The sequence below is a fragment of the Euprymna scolopes genome, chromosome 34 (genome assembly GCF_053919585.1).
Source record: "Euprymna scolopes isolate OS-2025 chromosome 34, ASM5391958v1, whole genome shotgun sequence".
NCBI lineage: Eukaryota > Metazoa > Mollusca > Cephalopoda > Sepiida > Sepiolidae > Euprymna > Euprymna scolopes.
In genome coordinates, this window is record NC_136515.1 from 55,100,550 (window position 1) to 55,123,523 (window position 22,974).

Here is a 22,974-nt window from a genome sequence, read left to right on the forward strand (position 1 = left end):
CAAAAAAAACTGTCAATTTTTTAAACTTTGAGTTATTGCATAGGGAAATGTACACAGACACACAGACAGCCAGACGCACACACACACAGACACTTCACTTATATATATATATATATATATATATATATATATATATATATATATATATAATAGTTTAAATTTGTCTTTATAATATAAGCGTTGTTGTCTGAAGAGGTCTCTAGTTACTAAATGATAGAAGACCGAAACATACTCATAACTGTGTATTAACAAAGTACTGCTTATGTAAAGACAAATTTACCATTTAACTTGCTCTACTTTCGTATTGAGCACTCTTGTATTAACCTCGTTATATTTCACTGGTTACCCTACTTTTGAAAAATAGCAACCTCAAATTATGTATTAGTGATGGGACGATTTCAATATTTTTCCCGATTCCGTACTAAATTCCCGATTCCGATACAATTACTGATTCCGATTCCGATTCTTTATGAATCTCTAAATATTTAACTATGAAAGTGTTATTTTGTCCGCATTAGTGTAAAAACACAACTTAAACGTGCATATAGTATATGTTTCTTGAACCAAAATCAAATATAAAGGATAGTTAAAAGAATCGGTTTTGGCATCGGAAAATAGGCGCAAATTTTTCTGATTCCGATACCGATTCCGATATCCCAAAAACTCCGATTTTTCCGATTCCCGATTCTGATTAATCGTCCCAACACTAATATATATATATATATATATATATATATATATATATATATATATATATATATATATATATATATACTAGCATTTCGGCCCAGCGTTTCCCGGGTGTTTGGAGGTGTATGCTGAGCTAAAAAAAAAAAAAATGGTCAATTTTTTTAAAACTTTTACCCCTATTATGACCCCATTAACGTTTATTGTTTTCGGCTCAAATCAAGTTATTAAGTTAGATCCATGTCCAAGGAACCTATATCAGAGAGGCGGTAGCACTCTCTTTATAGGGATGGCCCGTACACGCCTATATACGCCTACAAAACAAAACTATTAAAATCTCAATTAAAATCAACTTATAAGTTTCAAAAAGCACATATTCTTACAGAAAAGCGTCTTACGAATCCAGCGAGTGTCAGAACGTCGGTTAAAATGTTAAAAGAGAGCAAAAAAAAAAAAAAAAAGGGTACAAAAATGGCCAATTGTTCTTCTTTCTTCTTTCTTTTGAGACGATGTATCTCGGTGTACGAACGGTCTCTGACAACAGTTCAAGCATCAATCGACTGCTCTTTACACGGAGAAGTGCAGTGACCCATCGCTTTTTAGCTAACTCCATAATTAAATTAGATTACGTGTAATAACAAGTTTTAAACACTATATACCCAAGTTAGACAGACCACTTCGAACACGGAACTTCTCTCAAAAGGGACAGCTCCAAATAATACACCGGATGCTCACAGACGTTCCAGTTTGCCAGTGGCGTATATTTCTTGGACGCTGAATATTTGAGGTGAACGTTAAGGTTTTTTCTTTAAACAGTAACCCACCAGCGTTAATGAAACCACGAAATCTTTATCTCAGTTGATCAAAATTGTTATAAGAGTAACCTATCAGCAAGTACGACGTCAAAAAACAATGTTATAAAAACAAATAATTCTTCAGATTTTGGACTGTAAAATATGTACAAAATGTCAATGCTGTGACCAGGATTCGAACCTAGGTTAGCACGGCCACAACGTGGGGTCCTAACCTCTAGACGATCACGGCTAACACTGACGTCTGTCGCTCTTGGCAGAAAGACACATGACTACTGTCAAACTATTGAAAAATAAGGAGGAAACTTGAAAGCATGCGCAAAAATACACTATAGCAACCATTGTTAAATGCAGCTGAATCTCTTTGCTCGCTAAGAAAAGTAGATCAGACCAGTTCTTCTAAGAACTCACCAAACGCCAAAGGAAATAAGTTAAATTAACCGCAAAAGAAACTTCAAGAAAGTCATCTTCTAAGAACTCACTGGAAGCTGACCAAAAAGAATCAAAATCCAAGCCCTAGCCACAAAAATAACTAGATATTGTGGCTACTATACACAATCTAATAATAAAAACAAGTAAGTTTTCTAAAATAAACTACAATAAATTAACCAAGTAACCTCACACTGTCACTGATTAGGACTTCATATAAAGATAACAACTACACTATTGGTGTATATACCGTTCCACACTTTAACTATTGGTGAGGGGGCAGTATCTCGATTCTACGAGAGTTGTCTTGCTATAAGATAAGTGATATTATAGTAAGATACACATAAGTGTTATATGTTTACATTTAATAAAAAAAGTCAGCACGTAGTAAAAAAGCTCAGAGAAATATAGACTATGAAAAAAACAAAGTCAAGGTATTATCTGAGCAAAAAGAATACTATCAGAAAAGTGCTGAAATAATAAAAATTAAGTATCATGCAAATCCTGAGGCAAAGAAGGCTGCCTCACGTGCTGACTCAAAAGCACGGTATAACAGGGATTCTGAGGAGAAAAAAGCTGCCTCACGTGCTCTTTATAACAAAGAACCAGAAAAAAGAAGGCTGCGTCACGTGCTCTTTATAACAAAGAACCAGAAAAAAGAAGGCAGCCTCACGTGCTGACTCAAAAGCACGGTATAACAGGGATTCCGAGGGAAAAAAAGCTGCCTCACGTGCTCTTTATAACAAAGAACCAGAAAAAAAGAAGGCTGCCTCACATGCTGACTCAAAAGCACGGTATAACAGGGATCCCAAGGGGAAAAAAGCTGCCTCATGCACAAACTATTATAAAAAGACCTAAAACCCAGCAGGAAGCGACCTGCTACTAATGGAGGCGGCAATGAGCCGCCTCCTAAAAAAGACAATACTATCATGAATGTAAGTTTAAAAATAAGACTGTAAGTAAAAATACTAATTAACAAGAATAAAAAAGCATTGGAAATGCAAAAGGATATAGGGATGGTATGCCAAAAAGTATACAAACAAGATAGCTATGAATGGCTAGGCACATGGAAATAGAATTGCATCCAAAGTATAGCCCTATAGCTTTTCTCCATTCCGTGCCATCATTACGGTTGTAAAAAGCTATAGGGCTATACTTTGGATGCAATTCTATTTCCATGTGCCTAGCCATTCATAGCTATCTTGTTCGTATACTTTTTGGCATACCATCCCTATATCCTTTTGCATTTCCAATGCTTTTTTATTCTTGTCTAAAATTTCAAGTGTTTAGACCCCAAATTGTTAGAGGAGTTTGGTAGAGTTCTCAAAGGTCAAATCGTTAAACGTTGACCCCTTAACAGCCAAATGTCTGCCCGAAAACCGATCACATCGATTTTTCCAAATCTCAGTACCCTGTATATCAAATTTCGAGTCTGTAGACTAAAAATTTACAGAGTTATTGCGAATGTACACACACAGACACACAGACAGGTTCAATTATATATATATATATATATATATATATATATATATATATATATATATTATTTTGTCAATTGACATGCCTCTGCTAATGGACCCCATACGCACTAGTATGTTTAAGATTTAGGGCGGCTATCGAACACGTATAAATATAACGTTTTTTCTAGTCTTTCATTATCTCTGTTTATGTTTTCTTAACCCCCAGCCCTCCCTTTTTATTCCTATATTTCCACTCTGACCCTAACCCTTGCCCTAACCCTAACCCTAACCTGTATTTAGCCTTTTTTACATAAAACTGAATCGTATTCTTTCTTCATATTTTCACAACATTTGACAGAACCTCCTGATATTAATTCCCTATGACGCTGAAGACATGATACTTTCATTGCAAACTTTACTTTCGTATAAGCTGTAGCGCCTGAAGAGGTCTCTACTTACTAGTAACTAACTAACAGAAACATGATCATGACTGTGTAACAACATATTACTACTTTTGTAAAAACAAATAGAAAGTATATATATATATATATATATATATATATATATATATATATAATAGAATTTTCAGATTGTGATATTATTTCCACAATCGGACAACATAAGCCATGAAAGTCAACAAACTGTCAGTCCGAGAATCGAGTTTCGCCTGTATTTAGACTCATCAGTTGAACTAATCCAAACTCGAAATCCGATGTATTCAACAGATGAGCACAAATGATGGCGAAACTCAAGTCTTGGACTTCTGGTTTGTTGGTTTTTATTGTTTATGTGAACTGCGACGTTTTTTTTTTTTACTGTGGACACAATTACATACACACACACACACACAAACACACACACACACATATATATAAGCAAGAGTTTTGTCGATATTAACAGTAAATTTAAATGATTTAATATAAAAACGCACACATTACTTAAAGCTTAATAAGACCAATAAAATACGGTTATTTACTTAAGGATGACAGACCAATTAAAATACTATTTATACTTAAGCATTACTAAAAAAATATTATTTCAAACTTAAACTTTACCAAACAATAAATAACTATTTTACGCTTAGTAATTACAGACTAAGATACTAATTTAAAATATAAGCATGACAGATCAATAAAATACTATTAACAGTATTATAACGTGATCAAGCGATCAACCGAAAGACACAACCGCTCAAAGATTTGTAAGAACGCATTTTTACATGACATCGTTTTTTTTTTTTTCCGGACATAAAGGAAAGTTAAAAAAAAAAAAATGGCGGTCAGAGAAAACCATTAAAGTAAACATTGGATCATAAATGTGTAATTACTTATTAAACATTTCTTGTCCGCGAGAATTTTAAATGTGATGTTCGTTCGCAACAGACCCGAATGCACCTGAAACAATCTAGGGTAATCCTAAAAAGTAACTTTTTAAACGTAAGCCTTCTAGTAGTCTACCAGCGCATTTTCACCGAATATACAATTAAGCTTCTTTTTTGTTTGTTTTATTATAATGTTCGTCCGACTTTTATTATTCGTTTATTTTTTACAATAACACCGCCATAAAAAAAAACACACACACACAAAAAAAACAGCGTTTTATTCATTTTTTTTTTTTTTATTTTTTTTTTTTTCTGTTTTTCTTTTTCAATAAATTTTCGGCGTGGATATTCAAATAGACACAGACTTGAATTATTTGGGTTGGTCTGGCTACTATTCTCATTTAGGTTATTATTTTCTAGAATTTTTCGACCGATCAAACCTCCGACCTTTTCAGGTGCATCTTTTCAAACTTGGAAATATGTATGTCGAGCTCCGAAACGTATGGAAAATTTTCCAACTAAACTCTTCATTCAATACGCGAGGAGTGTCGAAGTGTTAATTATTATGTTATTGTTGGTTATTATCGACTGTAGTAAAGATTGAACCATCAACCTCTAGAAGACTGTCATTTAGAACTGGTTGCTAATTAAAATCGTTAACCGCTACGACGTAGGTTCGTTAAATTGAGGAGTGTATAAGTTATTTATCTCCATTCCTCGGTAGGGGTTCTCCAGGCGATCATCAATATATATTGAGATATATATTGTATATGAGCCAAGTACGTTCTAAATAGAATATTTTTGTCACATGTTGGTAGGAGCTGTTTGGCGCCCTATCATGTCTTGATAGAATTACTAAACCGGTTTCGAAACTTAGTAGGTGATGCCCCTTTCTCTTCCTCTGGTGTTTCTGCCATTTCTTTAGATATATGTTCATTTGTTTTCCTCTCGTGCCGTTTAAAGAGCGTAGTGTCATCAGCAAATATACCCATCTCGGAGATAAATATACCGGTCAGAGACAATTTTATCAGGGAGGTCATTTAAGAATATTAAGAATAATAAGAGTCCAAGGCTAGACCCCGTGAGCTACACCCGCATTTATATCATATTGTTTAAATGTACGACCGTCGAGGACAACCTGGAGTCTTTTATTATTAAAGAAGGATTTACTTATGTTAAGTATTTGTCCGGTGGTACCGTATGATCTGATTTTCCGGAGAAGACCATCGTGTCATAGTCTGTCAATCACTTCGTAGCAATGGCGGATTGGCAAAATAAGATAAAACTGATTTTCATCCGTATAATTATAAAACTCAGTGGATCGTTCGGTCGTGCATGCTTGCTTGAATCTTGTCTTCCACGATCGGGCGACTCCATCTTTCAAAAATGGGATGACAGGTGAAGTTCTCTTCTATCTATGCACAGATATACATCTATAGGTTAAACTGCGTTAATTTTTTTTTAAAGTTGATATGCATGTAGGCTTAGCTCAGAAGGTAGCGAATAATGCTGGAGAGGTAAGTGTTTTTGTTTCGATACTAAATGATTGCATCCAAGTCATATTTAAAAAAAAAAAAAAAACTGTTGAAATCACTACCATATATTGGGTACAATATAATAATCAATATAGAATTATATCTATAATAATAAATATGAAATCTACATAAATTAAAATATCATATTTAAGCGTATCTTACGACCGGGCAACGCCGGGTGGCCTGCTAGTTTTTAATTAAAATTCTCGTTGATCATTTTTTTTTTACTAATTTTTTGTGTGGATGTCTATTTTTGCCTGATGAGTAAGTATCCCAAATAATGTTCATATTAATTTATAGCTGCGATTTTTACCTGTGCAATTAGATTTAAATCTGTGCCTTATTTTGTATAAACATGAAAACTATAAATATATGCATAAACCGTTGCAAGGTCCTGACATTTTCATAATTATCAACAAATAGTTATTTTTGGTTCAAATTTTACTGATTGCATAAGAGTACTTATGCCGCCATGTTTTTTTTAACTATGGCAGCAAAAAATTTACACTATTATGACGTTGAAGATGCGATGTGAATCTTATTTTCAAAACGTTGTACACATAAACGCCAAATATAGTGCACGTTATGAGCTACCGTAATTTTTCCTAGTCACCCGTAATTCGATTATGTATAAGGTGACCCGAATAAAATGCTACCCACCAAATCGTTAATAAAATTCACAATCCTTTCTGCAATCCAATCATATTTGCCATAAATGAAGTTCAGTCTGTGTTTGGCTTGCCCACCTTGTTTCGCCGATGAATACCCAACAGTCTTTGTTTTATTGCCGCTCAATGATATGCGAAGACACTTTAGTGATCATCTCATGAGTATTATATATTACTTTTTATTGGAATCCTTTAAGATGAGTAATTTGCATATTTATTTATTTATTTATTTGCGGACTGTTATCCTCATCTTAATAGTCGTTTCGGCCAACTATTCCTCTAGCCTTCTTCAGGAAGAGGAATAGTTGACGGAAACATGGTGAAACAACTGTGAAGATGAGGATAACAGTCCACAAATAATAAATAAATGTACAAATTACACATCTCAAACGATTCCAATAAAAAAGCAATAATATATAATATCATTCGTTACAGACCTGACGATGGAAGACCAGATAAGAACGAAAACTTGGATTTATAAGACCAAAAAAAATCTAACCTTGAACGCCCTTCGGCAGGGGATAGAGGTGTTGAATCTTTACAGTTTCGGGTGAGCATTGTCTGAAGATAGCGGTTTCAATCCTAGGTTAAGTTGGCCAAAACGCATTGAGACAACAACTATGGAAGGCAGTAATTACTGAGGATACAGTTGAACATTCCTATCCTGTCACGGTGAACAATCACCTGAAAAAGGAATACTTGGCCAAAACGTGATGAAACGACAACAACAACAACGACGACAACAACAAAAAGATGAGAATAATAGTCTGCAAATAAATTAATAAAGTCTCCTGAATAGGGCTAGGACAACAGCATATTCTTATCATTGTTTTGACTCTCGAGTATATATCCGACACAGTTAATCAACCGAGAACCACATCACTCTATATAAAAGCATATAAGATTTCAACGGATATACACCTGAGAGTCAAAACAATGAAAAGAAGATGCTCTTGTCCTAACCTTATCCATGAGTAATGGGTTTTATTATCCTGAATATACCTAACACTCACCGGACTTTAACCTTCCAGATTTGCATCTGTGGTATTCACAAAGATAGGAAATTGGCCATCACAAGAAAAATCAGGAATTGACTGCAGTTTATTTCTACCAAATATGGTTAGAGTTGGAGAAAGGATCGTGTATTGATTAACACTTCCATAGGTTACGTTTTGTATGGGTCACCATGTAGTAACATTTTTAAAGTAAATAAATAAATGAAATAGAGGAATGCGCAACTATTGCGTCGAGACTTTAACGGTTGATGACTTTTGTTGTACCGACGCCAAAATTTGAACGATTTATGAAATTCTAAGTTTAATTTATTTAAATATTGTACAGGTTGATCCGAAGGTCTAGTTACCACCACCACCACCACCGCCACCGCTGCAACCAAGTAACAGCAAAGAAAGCAACAATCACTAAAGCACATTTTTGCAAAAGATCAGAAAAGTCTCATTGTGTGGCATCATTTCATTGCCATAAACATTATGATGTTCATACTAGTGATGGGACGATTCTAATATTTTTTTTTCCGATTCTGATACAATTATTGATTCTGTTCTAAATTTCCGATTCCGATACAAATACCGATTCGGATTCAGATTCCTTTAAACGTCTCTATTATTTAGTTATTGAGTCGTTTTTTTTTTTTGTTTTTTTTTGGATTACCGCAAAAAATCATGTAATATGTACATATATGATTGCAAAACGTAAAAAAAAGTACACTTGGAGGAGGTGGGTGATCTATAGATTTGAACATTACTGATAGTTTGCAATCAATAAATATTCATGATTTTACCATTAGTGCCAGCAATGGAAAGTAAAGTTTACACAACAACAACAAATTAATATTAAAAGAATCGTTTTTTTTTTCCGATTTGGATACCTAAAAAGTTCCGATTAGTCGCAACACTAGTTCATACAGACTTTCTTGCTGTATAACAGTGAACGAAAGTGAATAAACGGGGTTCTTACATGTTCTTCGGTTATTGTACTATTTGTTCTACTATTCTTCGGTTTCAGCTGTCATTTCGGTGCTAAAAGATTTGCTGATTTAAAACTGCGTTTTTTTGAAAATCTTTATTCATAACAATAACGACCTTTGCTCTTTATAATTTGATTCCATCTGTCAACGAGCTTACAAATGTCTCGCCTGTAAAAAATCTTTAGGTTTAGCTATCCCAAATAAAAATAACCCATCTTCAGTTTAATCTCCTCCGGTTCGTGCAATGTAAACGGTCATAATTCTCAAAATAGGTGAAAATCCGAAAGATGCAGGATCGGGAAAAAACATTTCCCTACCAAATTCTCCTAGGAAATATTTGGTCACTACTGCTGGGTGAACACGAGCATTATCATGATGGACGATTATTTCCTTTGTGTTGCCTAGAGAATATTGCAGAAAAAATATGAATTATGCTTTTATAATCCGAAATAAAAATTATGAATTAATCAAGGTGACACATTTAAATAATAATAGTAGGCATAAAATAAATTACAATGGATTCAAATGTCCTTTAACAAACTGGCAAAAACTTTTACTTTTTAATAGGGCCTTCAATAAGTTTCCATACTTATGGACACTTTTATTGATAGTTCACGCGTGAAACTTTAGTCCCGTCCGAAGTAATCTCCTCCGGCTGCAGTGCACTTGTTGTACCGTTCCAACAACTTCTGGAGGGTCCCATAGAAGTCCTCTTGTGCGAACGTATCAATGACTCTCAGAACATCCTCTTTCATCATAACGACAGCCTCTAAGGTTTTCCTTGAGCTTAGGGAATAACCAAAAGTCACAGGGAGCAAGGTCTGGACTATAGGGAGGGTGAGGGTCTTTTTTGATGCCCATAACAACGTCTTTCTTTCCGATCTTCTCTGAGCACCCTTGGGACAAACTTTGCGCAAATCTCCCGCATCTCTAGTTCCGCACGAATAATTGCGTGTCCATTTCCGACACTGACATCAAACTGTGCACTTATTGTCTCTATAGACACACAAGGGTCCTTATCCATGAAATTCTTTATTTGGCCAATCAACTCTGGTGTTCTGACTTCCTTACTGTTCCCCCACCTCCGATCATCCTTCACAGATTCCCTCCTTCCTTGAATCCTTTATGCCATTCAAAAACTGATGCTCGATATATGCAAGATGGTCAAAAAGCAGTCTGAAGTATTCCATACGTTTCTATGACATTTCTTCCAAGTTTAAAACAGAATTTAATTGCATATCCTTCTTCTAAAGTGTTCTCACCCCCAGCTTGCATTTTTTAAATTCTCCAGCTGTAGTAATCCGGCCTTAGTAAGGTGTATTCCAGTTCCTGCTGTAGCTGTTCATTTGGACTTGGAATTATAAATATTGGTCAGTCATCTCATGATATATAGCAATAACAATCTGAATTTTCAAGAGTCCATGACAATTTTAAATGCCTGTACAAAAAAAAAAAAAAAATGTCTGGAAACTTATTGAAGACACTTCGTATAAATTAATCAAGGTGATATATTTAAATAGAAACAACGTGCATAAAATAATTTTTTTTAAAATCTCTTTTAACAAACTTTTACTTTTTACCTCTTCATTCACTACGTAAGATTTGATTACTTTTATTTAAAACTGTAATCATCTTCTTCAACGGATGTTGAAGAAGATGATGACGATGCTTCTGCTGCTGCTGAGCATCATTCTTGATGATGATTTATGTTGTCATTCATTTCCCTGATATCTTTCTATTAAGAATTCTCTCTAAAAGAATATCAAGTACTTATAGGCGGGATTACATGAAGGTTGCCAACATCCTTGAATGGAAGTATTTCTGTTTCTGAGAGGAACTGGGTTCAAACTTGGCACACCCAGGTTGTCAGTCCGTATCGTTAACCAGTGGGCCACCGTCACCTCCCTGCTGCTGCTGCTGCTGCTGCTGCTGCTGGTTGCGATACAATACCGTATTTTTAAACGAAACTGGAAAAATGCCCGTCTTGGGAACGGTTAACTTAATTCATCAAACAGAACATTTTGTAACATTCTTATGACGCCCCCCCCCCTAACATTTCAGTTGTGACGCAAAAGTACGATTATCTTCAATAATTCATTCATTTTCTATGAATCCGATGATGTTGGCATTAGTTTTGCCGATATTTCTCTAGTGAGAATCCTTTCTAGAAAAACATCGGGGAACTTACCACGTGAATGTTGCCAATGTCCTTAGAAACGGTGGTATTCGTCCTGGTCGGGTTTCGCTTCGGCATCTTCCGTCTGCTTGCGTAATCTTCTGGAAGATGCCGATGCGAAGTTGATAGAGTTTAGGTTGTCAACTGGATAAACACTCCAGCATCCAGCAAAATAAGAAAAAAAAATACGAAATCACATTCTTACTGAATCGATGTGCTTTTGTTAGTTGTTGCGTTAGTTGCTTCTCCGTTGCTGTTGCATTTTCGTAGGTTAAACTACATCTTCGGACCAGCCTGTATATAGATGTTGTTTGGTGTCTCTAATTCATGTCCACTCGAGCGTAGCCTATGTAAATAGAATTCCGTTCATTTAGTCACGTGACCTGCTGACGTCACAGAATAAAGTACAATGGAAACGACTATTACAAGGATATTCCTTTTCTGTTTCAGTGCTCAAATAAATTGCGGAAGAATTTTTTAAACTGGTTTAAAAGTGTATTAATTTATTTATTTTATTTATTAGCGAACGATTATCATAATTTCTTCTTGTTTCAGCAAATTTAGTTGGTCAAAACACGGCGAGACACCAACTATGGAAGGCAGTAATTACTGGGGATACGGTTTACAAGTCTCGGCATTCCTATCCCATCGCGGTTAATCACCTGAAGAAGGCCAGAGTATGAGTCGGCCGAAACGTGGTGAAACAACAACAACAACTATGAAAATGAGGATAGCAGTTCGCAAAATAAATAAATAAATAAATTACTCATCTCAAACGATTCCAATGAGAAGAAAATAATGTATTATGGTGTAAAAGTAACTGTATTTACTTTTTCATAAGATAAATAATTATTTAAAATTTGGACACGTGCAATTTAAAGAGAGTATTTTTTTTGTTGTTGTTGTTGTTGCCGGGAATATACTATAGTGAAGTTTATTATTTTTAAGTGTATTTAATTATTAATTTAAAATGCACCCGCTTTAAAATAATCTTCGTAATAGTCGTCTATCGCCTAATCGTGGCCATTATACTTTATTCTGCGACGTCAGCAGGTTACGTGAATTTTGTGGAGCGGCTTTCTATTTACGTAAGCCACACTCGAATAGGTTGTTGGTCGGTATCTTTTAAATTTTGCCTTATTCGCCCTCTTTTTAAAAATTGTATTTTTTATTATTATTATTAAAATCCGGTAGACTTACCCGTCTTCATTATGTGAAGTGGAGTATTCCCCACAAAGAATAAAAAAGAAAGTATATTTTTAAGCATAGATATCACTCCCATTTTCTCTCTTTCCTTTTCCCCTGTCTCCCAAATCTCTCTCTCTCTCTCTCTCTTACACCCTCTCTCCCTCTCTCTCTCTCTCTTACACCCCTCTCTCTCTCTCTCTCTCTCACACACACACACACACACACACACACCCTCGTGAATTTGAAGAGTCATATCTACAAGCCTCTTGTTTTCTTGCTGACAGGGATGTCAACGTCGTCGTCCGGTGGGTATCAGCTGCCTTCGACGTACAACCGACCCCGGGGACTCACTGGCGGCGGTGGAGGAGGAGGAAGAGGCGGAGGAGGAAGCAGCCTGACACGTGGGCAGTCAGGCATTGGTGGGTCCAAATATGATAGCGACAATTCGCGTATTTCCTGCATGGTGGGGGCATGGGTGCTAGTTTTGTTTTGTTTTTTCTTTTTTTTTTTTTTTTTTTTTTTTTTTTTTTTTTTTTTTTTTTACTTTTCACTTTTTCTCTCTTGGCGTCATTTTCCAAAGGTTTACCGAACAATTTTTTTTTTTAAAGCTGTCCATGCCGAGAGACAGATAAAACGCGCTTCATCATGAATTTATTAGCGGATAACAATATCTGCAGCGTATTATGCCTAGCAATGAATATATTGTGTGGATATTTTGTAAAAATATTTTGTAAAACGCTGCGCTCGGTCGAAATGATACTTATTCAAATATCTAAAAATATTATAGTAAACAACATTTTAATGCTATAATGCTTATATAATAAAACTATATACATGAGCCGGTAAAATCCATTGAAAGCGGTCGGTGGTTCTATGAGAAAATAAAGCTGTGTACGCTAAATGTTTCTTTTCTGTGTCTTACGTTATACATTAGTACATTAGGGGTCATTTCGAGTTAAAAGTTTATTTACTGCACTCATCTGGACTAAAGAAAATCATGATTTAAATGTGTATGTCTCGTCTAAATAACTAACGATAATTCTCTGATATGGCCGACCAGACGGGTGATCAAAAAGTCAGATCGAGCGTACCGGAAAACGAAATAAGATCAAATTGACAATTGGCCCTTTTTTTTTTTTTTTTTTTTTTGGCTTGAACTTTGCGCTTTTCAGATTAATTTGTTATGCTTTATTTTTTTTTAAATTAAAAAACATTTGAAAAATAATAATTAAAAAAACATTTGAAAAAAAAATTAATTAATTAAAATTAATTAATTATAATTATTTTCCATGTTTTCTTTTGTTGTTGTTGTTGTTGAATTTATTCTACCTAAGTAGAAAATAACATTTGTTAAAATTGTTTTAATTTGGTCTCATTTCGTTAGTCTCATTTCGTTTTCCGGTACGCGGTACGCTCGATCTGACTTTTTGATCACCCGTCTGGTCGGCCATATCAGAGAATTATCGTTAGTTATTTAGACGAGACACACATTTAAATCATGATTTTCTCTAGTCCAGATGAGTGCAGTAAATAAACTTTTAACTCGAAATGACCCCTAATGTACTAATGTATAACGTAAGACACAGAAAAGAAACATTTATAATGCGTACACAGCTTTATTTTCGCATAGAACCACCGACCGCTTTCAATGGATTTTACCCATGAGCCTTACTTTCGTATTTATTCATTGATATATATATATATATATATATATATATATATATATATAATTCAAAAGGGAGTATTGGAAATATATTATGAGGTATTTACAGCTTCTCTTCAAACTTTCGGATTTTAATCATGCCAAAATGCACTTTATTTCCTTTTGATGGATTGATTGTTGCTATTTCTTCTAATGAGTTAAGGGCGAAATAGATTCACTAATTGATATAATAATTAAGTGATTGGTTTTGTGCTACGAAACAGATACCGAGAAGAATTGAAACTGTCAACTAAATTTAAGAAATGAATTATAAGATGGTCAACATCATGAACTTTGGAATATAGACTTTTGTCAATGATTCAATATATATATATATATATATATATGAATACATATATATACTTGTACGGATATATGAATATATATATATATATATATATATATATATTGGTACATAATATATGTATATTTATAGGTATATGTGTGTGTGTATATATATATATATATAAGTACGAATATATCTCTGTATATATATATATATATATATATATGTAGGTGTATATATATATTGGTATATATGTAGGTGTATATATATTGGTATATATGTAGGTGTATATATATTGGTATATATGTAGGTGTATATATATTGGTATATATGTAGGTGTATATATATGGATATATATAGCTGTATATATGGATATATATAGCTGTATATATGGATATATATAGCTGTATATATGCATATATATATAGCTGTATATATATATATATATAGCTGTATATATATATATAGCTGTGTATATACGTATATATATAGCTGTATATATATGTATATATATAGTTGTATATATATATATATGTGTATATATAGCTGTATATATATGCATATATATATATAGGTGCATTTATGTGTATATATATATATATAGGTGTATTTATGTGTGTGTGTATATATATAGGTGTGTATATATATATATATAGGTGTTTATATATGTGTATATATATAGCTGTATTGATGTGTATATATATATATAGGTGTATTTATGTGTATATATATGTGTGTATATATAGGTGTATATATATTTGTATATATAGGTGTATTTATATATATATAGGTGTGTGTATATATATAGGTGTATATATATTTATGTGTATATAGAGGTATATCTATGTGTATATATATATATATACACACATGTGTGTATGCATATGTATATCTATATATGTATATATTTACACATTGAAACATATATATATATATATATATATATATATATATGCAGGTATATGCATAGGGTAAAGTATTTTTATAAACTATTCCTTGTTGCAAATGTGATAATCACGTAAGCTATGTAAATTTACGATGTTTTCACAATGCTTTGATATCGAGTTATTATTTAATCGACAATAATCCAAACGATATTTCTCTTAATACTGTCTGTTCGTTCCACTTCCTCCCAGAAACTGCTTGTCTGATCGAGCTGAAAATTTTCATAGACATTTGTTATGATAACTTGCAGTGAACTAAGTACTATGGCATCCGTTTGATTTAGGGTTCGGGATTAAATTAGGATTTAATGTAAAACTGAGTCCAATTTTAGCCATGTCTAACTTTCAATTTGGGATAAAACACTCATATGAAGCCGCCGTTTTAATACTATTTTTAAAGAAACTTCAGAAACATTATATGAATAAAATTTTGAATTGAAAATTACAAACAATTCTGATTTGCATTTTAATATTTTCTAAAGTTGCATAGCATCAACCAAGCAAGATACCCTGAATTTCGATTTCTTCTTAAGATTTTCTGCATTTCGATTTTTTTAAAAGATGGCTGTAATTTCGAATTTTCCTCAAGATTTCTGGAATTTCAATTTTTTATTAAAATCTCCTAAATTACAATTTTGCCTTAAGGTTCCTGAATTTCGATTTTTTAATAAAATATCCTAAATTTCAATTTTTTTTAAAGATTCCCTGAATTTCGATTTTTTCTTAAGATTCTGAAATTTTGACAGTTTCTAGAATTTAAACCATGTAATGGTTTTTCATTAACATTACGACTAAAATTCTAGACATTTTGTCTCTTTTTTTTTCTTGATTAATAAATAAAAGTGGTGAAAAACTATTCTGTCTGGAAAATTAATTTTACCTTCTGAGGTCTCTCTCTCTCTTATATATATACATACACACAATGTGCGACGTTCACGACTTCCACGCGTTCGAACACTCAAGATGGTCTAATGTCTGCGCCTTAATTATGCGTTTATTAATTATTAATTCCATTAATTCTCGTAGAAATTGTTTGGTTGACCGAAAATAAAGGCCTAGCAAGTGGAGTCAAAGGTGGCCTTGTGTCTGGGTTAAAAATTACCCGATTGACAGGAATTGTCACCTCCTGCAATGTTAATTGCGTAAACATAAAACACTAGTGTCTGTAGCTACAAAAGTATAATTATTTTTTTAATTATATATATGATCTTGAGTTAGAATGCTAGCCTATGAAATCGAGGGTGATGCTGTTACTGAGTTCGAATCCCCCTACCAGCAGTAATTATCTTATCACTCCCTACCCCAATATTACGTAAGCAATGTTGATATAAAAATAAATATTATTAAATTATTATTTTATTATTTATATATATATATATATATATATATATATATATATATATATATATATATATATATATATATTAAAAGCTTTATTGTAAAAAAAAAAAATATCCACGCTAATATGCGCGTGCCCTCAATAACTGGCTTTGAAATTGGAACAAAGGTTTAAATATTCTGGTATTTTTTGAATGAATAGAAATGTGTTTGGATACAAAAGAAAAAAGTAAGCTGATTAGCTCAGTCGAAGATGATAATCTTAATCCACCGAAGCAGAAGTGCTATATGCATCCAAACGGAGAAGATTAGTGTTAGGACAATTAAATTTTACTTTTAAACAATTTAATCAGATGGTAAACCGCGTACTTTGCCAGCACCGGTATAATCGTTAAATCTAGTTGACAATAATAGGTCCCCCTCTCTCTCTCTCTCTTACATACGCACCATTTACACACACACACACACACACACACACACACATACACACACACACACACACACACACACACACACATATATATATATATATATATATATATATATATATATATATATATATATATATATATATATATTCCCAACTCGCATTTAGGTAAAAATGCACTTTCGTAAATAATTCAAAACGTATCACAAAAACAAACAACATCTAAGTAAATCACGATATATCCAAACGATCATGCGAGATGGACCAGCGGATAAAGGGGTTAGGTTCATTACTGTGGGGTCCCGATTTCGAATCTCGCTAGATTCAGCCAGTCTGGTGAGTCGTAGACAATGAAACACGTGTCAGTGGATAATTATATTTTAAAAAATAATATATATGCATCTCCCCATGATGAGGTACCAAATTGGTTAAAGGGAAAATTATCCCCAACTCGCAATCAAGTAAAAATGCACTTTCGTAAATAATTGAATTCCTTCAAAACGTATCGCAAAAACAAAAAAACAACCTCTCTCTCTCTCTCTCTCTCTATATATATATATATATATATATATATATACACACACACACACACACATATATATATATATATATATATATATATATATATATATATATATATATGTTGGTTCATTAATTTTCCAAAAAAAGTCCAGCTATTTACGGCACAATCGCATTGAGACACCGGTTCCAATCAGATCAACAAAGTTAAGCAACGATAAGCCTGGTCAGTACCAGATTGGTGACCATTTGGGAAGATTGGGCGCTGTATTTATCGTGCTGAGTTGTAAAAATTTTCCAGACTGATATCTGGGTGCCCGTTTAATTAACAGAGGAGATACAACCCCGAATCAAGACGAAAAGTAACGGGAAACTGCCGGCTTTATTTGTCTTCCAAAGATTTCTATGGCTCTACAATTTGGAGAGCCGTGGTTGCCCTCGCTGTTATAACAGCAGGGCCGCTGCATGAATACTTGCATTTACGGAACGTTTCGTCGGCATTTAGACAATCAAAATACGGAGTTATATGCGTTGAATGTTCGATGTGTACGACTTGTCAAGAGAAAAGTTTTTTTTTTTTAAATGCATGGAAAAAATCAGTAAAAAAGAAAAAAAAATGAAATTCGCAATATTAAAGCATGTATATATGTATATTCAGTTAGGAACGCAAGATGCAGTTTAACCTGATCTTTTTTAATTCTTATTCTCTTAACTCTCCCATTCATATATATATATATATATATATATATATATATATATATATATATATAATCAGTGGCGACTCTAGCCTATTATTGCTACTCGTGCCCTCCCTGCCCTCTGTCAACTTCAGTTCCCAACTCATGGTCCGTGGACCCAAAGTAAGTCATCATAGTTACTATTACGTGACTCTCTATTGTATAGCACAGATTGACTAACGTACCTTGCCAGTATCAGTCCGTGATTGTCCTGATTTAGACGTGAAAAGCAAACCAGGCCAACAATAGAGATTTACTGGCACAGTCAATGTCATTAAACCATTTGGATTGGAACGAACGAGTTCTAACCTTATTCAACAATAAAGGAGTTGGGCGCCCAACTTTGATTATTTTTCGCTTCTCAGCTACATTTCTCTAGCCAAACGATCTATTTTTTAATTCATTTTGAATAACATTGACCGAGTTATTGGTCGTGCCGGGCACGAGTGACACTAGTACCATCTCCGCCCATGATATATATATATATATATATGATTACTTCATTTGATCATATAAATTGATATACGAAGATAAAATTTTATGTGTAAATTTTTCAGTATTTAATTCAATAGTGCTTAATATATAGGCAGGGTTATTTAGTAATTTATGAAAATATATATGGAAATTAAGCTACACAGAATATTTCGCGTTTCATTCTCGTGAGGCATAAGCCTGACGAATTCTCGCGAGAATGAAACACGGATTATTCTATGTAGTTTAATTAACATATATTTTCAAAACTTGCTATATATATATATATAAATATATATATATATATATATATATATATATATATATATATATATATATATATATATATAATCGCTTCCTTCAGTCTTGACAGACTATGGATACCCACTGTACGGGTGCCTACGCGTGAAATCTTTGTGCCAAGAGTTGAGCAATCTCCATCCACACCTCCCTGCGTCGACATTGTTAAATACCAGTGGTAACTGGAGGTTCAGGACGACTGGAAACAATGCCGAGATAAGCGGAAAGCACATACAGCGCCTAGAATTCCCATATGGTGCTAGCCAGGCTCAACGTTGCTTAACTTCAGTGATCTGACGAAAACTGGTGTGTCAACATGGTTATGCCTTACATAAAAACATTATACATATATATATATATATATATATATATATATATATATATATATATATATATATATATATATACTAGCATTTCAGCTTGGCGTTGCCCGGGTGTTTGGAGGTGTATGTTAAGCGAAAAAAAGCGGTCAATTTTTTTTTAACTTTGACCCCTATTATGACCCCTTAACATTTATAGCTTTCTACTCAAATCAAGTTATTAAGTTAGATCCATGTCCAAGGAACCTATATCTAAAACTTCAAGTGTTTAGACCCAAAATTGTCGGAGGTGTTTGGTAAAGTTCTGAAAGGTCAAATCGTTGAACTTTGACCCCTTAACAGCCAAATTTCTGGCTGAAAACCGATCCCAAAGATTTTCCCAAACCTCAGTAGGCTGTATATCAAATTTCGAGTCTGTAGACTTAAAATTGACAGATTTATTGCGTAGGGAAATGTACACACACCCAGAGACACACACACACAGACACGTTCACTTTTATAGATATATAGATAAATGTTGTTTCCAGTTGTCCTAGACCTCTTTCTTTCCACTTGATTCAAACAGTGCCGATTCAGTAGAGGTGTGGTTGCTGATTGCGCAACCCTTGCCATAAAAATACACACGCATTTACCCTTATATTGTCTTTCGAAACTGAACGGAGGCGATAATGACGATGGCTTTGTAGGCATGTTTTGTTTTTGTAGGGCAAGATTTCGCTACCGTTTGTGAGCTGACCTAACAAATTCCACTTTCCTATAATTCCAATCGCAGCTACGCTTACAGGGTGTATCCATTGTCTTTCCGGACTGAACAGAGGCGATGATATATATATATTAAAAGTTTGACTCATGTCCAGATAATCTAAATCTAAAATTTCATGTGTTTAGACCAAAAATTGACGGAAGTGTTTAGTAGAGTCTGCAAAGGTCAACTCTTTCAACTTTGACCTCTTGGCAGCCAAAATTTTTCCCCCAAACTGATTAAAAATCTTGCTGCATGTCTGAATACCCTCTGTTAAATTTAAAATGTTTAGACCCCATATATATATATATATATATATATATATATATATATATATATATATATATTTAATATTGCGAATTCCATATTAGTCCACGTTGGTAGACACTTCACCATCGTTACTTCCGTTGGAAGGGGGGGGGGGGTCTTTTAACTATCCTATATTTTCACTTAATAATTAAAAAAAAAAAAAAAACAGTCCGTAAACTGCACAAGTACCAAAATTCATACCATGTATATTCCGCTCTTTTCACAAAACAAATGAGCGCTTTTTATTTCCGGTTTAATCTAATTCGATTATTGTGTTAATGATTTTGGACGCTTTATTATTTGGATTCATCGGACTACTGTGCTCATCTTCAGTGTGATTTTCACAACGTTTCGGTCAATGTAAACCCCGACCTTCTTCAGGTGTATCTTGTCGAACTCGGGAATTTGGACGGAATTTTGAGCAGAAGCCTTTATTTACTTCACGCGGGTAACATGCTCTTGTTCCGTCAGCCATGACTGGGTAGAGGTCCTAAGTAATTCGCAATTGTATTTTTAGTCGCTCACACTGAGGATTGAACCTTCAACCTTTAGGAGAATATTATATTTTACAATTGATTTTTCCAAGTACTCTAACCACTGTGACACGGGTCTGAAATTCCGTCCAAATTCCCGAGTTCGACAGAAATATTCCCGAGTTCGACAAGATACATCTCAAGAAGGTCGGAGGTTACATCGGCGGAAAAGTTGTGAAAATCACACTCAAGATGAGAACATTAGTCCGATGGATCTAAATAATACGAATAACCAATCCTTATCTCAAAAATTCAGAGATGCCATATTTTGGACGCTGTTAAAAAATAAATAAATAAATATCATTAAAAATAATAATTCATTTTTTTTTTTTTTTTTCGTTATCGGGAGTCACACATTTTTTATAATGTTCGGTAAACCAATAAAAAAAAACAAACAAAAAAAAAACTATCGCCATGCTTGTGGAAAATGTCTATTATTTTTTTCTGTTGATATGTTGTTGAGTTAATAAAGGAATTTTGTCAGCATGTATTTTCACCGTGTAGTCACCATTGCATTCTCCTACATTCATCGACACAAATTGAAAAATTATTTTATTGTTTCTTCATATATTTGTCCTTTTAAGATAGTAATCACATTTTCCTCACTCCCTCTTTCGGCTGTCCTTTCTCTCTCTCTCTCTCTCTCTCTCTCTCTCTCTCTCTCTCTCTCTCGCACACACACTCTTTCCCTCTTTCTTTTGTGTGCGTTTTCTCTCTCGCTTGCTCTTGCTTTCTCTCTTTTTCTCCCACCCTCTCTTTCGCATGCACGTTATTTCTATATCTCTCTATCGTACTTTTTCTCTCTCTTCCACGTGCGCTTTCTCTCTCGCTCGTTCTCACTTTCTCTTTCCCTTTTTCTCGCCCCTTCTTGCTCGTTCTATCTATCTTTCTTTAACATACACTTTATATCCCCCCCACCTCCACACTCATTCAGGCAGCATGCTGAACTCTTAGATCCAGAGCATTTCATATATTTGTGTACGTCTTTCTGTCATAAACAAGAAACATTGCACTTAAAGTTGAATAACGCCAGAAGCAATGTCGACCGGGCTGCCCAGGCGTTTTATTTTTATTATTATTTTTTTTAAATTTTTGCTGACAAGGGTGCTCTTCCTCTCGGGTGCTAACTTTTCAAATACAACTATTCTGACATGTCACATCTTCCCATACTTTTTATTTATTTATTTATTTATTATTATTATTATTATTATTATTATTATTATTATTATTATTATTGATGATGGTGATGCTGTTACTGCTTTTGTCCCCTCCTTGAGTCATAGAGGGTCAGCTATAAGTAACTGTATAAATAAATATTTTAACAGTAATCTACCATGCTAATAATTGTTGAATAGATGAGCGGCTTAGACTGAAGTTGCTTTTTAAATTCTTGTTGGATGTTTTCAAATTGTGCAAAGTACTCTTGTAAAATAATAGATTATTTTGATCAAATAATGAACGATATTGCTGAATCTCTTAACTGCATCTTCAGTAATTACCGACTTCCATAATTGTCGTTGTTTCATCACGTTTTGGACACGTAAGCCTCTGGCCGACTGTTTTTTTTTTTAATTTACTTATTTTTCAAAATTCTGGACATTTTATGGAGTTCCGCGATATCTTAACAGATGTTCTTTTCGAATAACTTTATTTAAAAAAAAAACAAAAAAAAAACACCTCCCATACCCAGCAATGAAGAGCACCTTCTAATGCCAGAGAATGGCACCCTACCCTTGAATTGCTTGGTTTCGTTTCACTCTGTAGTCCCTGTTTCTAAATCGTAAAAACACAAATCACACATGTCCGCATGTTCTTTCATTCACTACGTCATCACCATAAGTGTGTTTTGGGGTCATTATTTTCTTCCTGCACCTGCACTATCCACTTTTTTTTTTGTTTTTGTTTTTTTATTAATTGACAAAAACTAAAATGATGAATGCTACAGTTAATATAAAGATGATACTTATTTTGTATTGACGTAATAAATACGTTACGAAATTTCTCTTATTTCGGAATACCAAACATCTGAACTACTTTGAGAAAATGAAAATATTGCATTAATAGTAAATATTACATTTCCAAT

General features: G+C 33.7%; 1 protein-coding gene across 3 annotated transcripts in view; it reads left to right on the plus strand.

Annotated features, from left to right (window-relative positions):
• The window catches only part of LOC145259207 (neuronal membrane glycoprotein M6-a-like), a 1,045,587-nt gene that overhangs the window by 438,030 nt on the left and 584,583 nt on the right, over positions 1–22,974 (plus strand). For all 3 annotated transcript variants that reach the window (XM_080117042.1, XM_080117041.1, XM_080117040.1), the window contains exon 2: positions 12,548–12,682. In XM_080117042.1, coding sequence (XP_079973168.1) covers positions 12,548–12,682 — 135 coding nt within the window. The remainder of the gene's footprint in view (positions 1–12,547; positions 12,683–22,974) is intronic.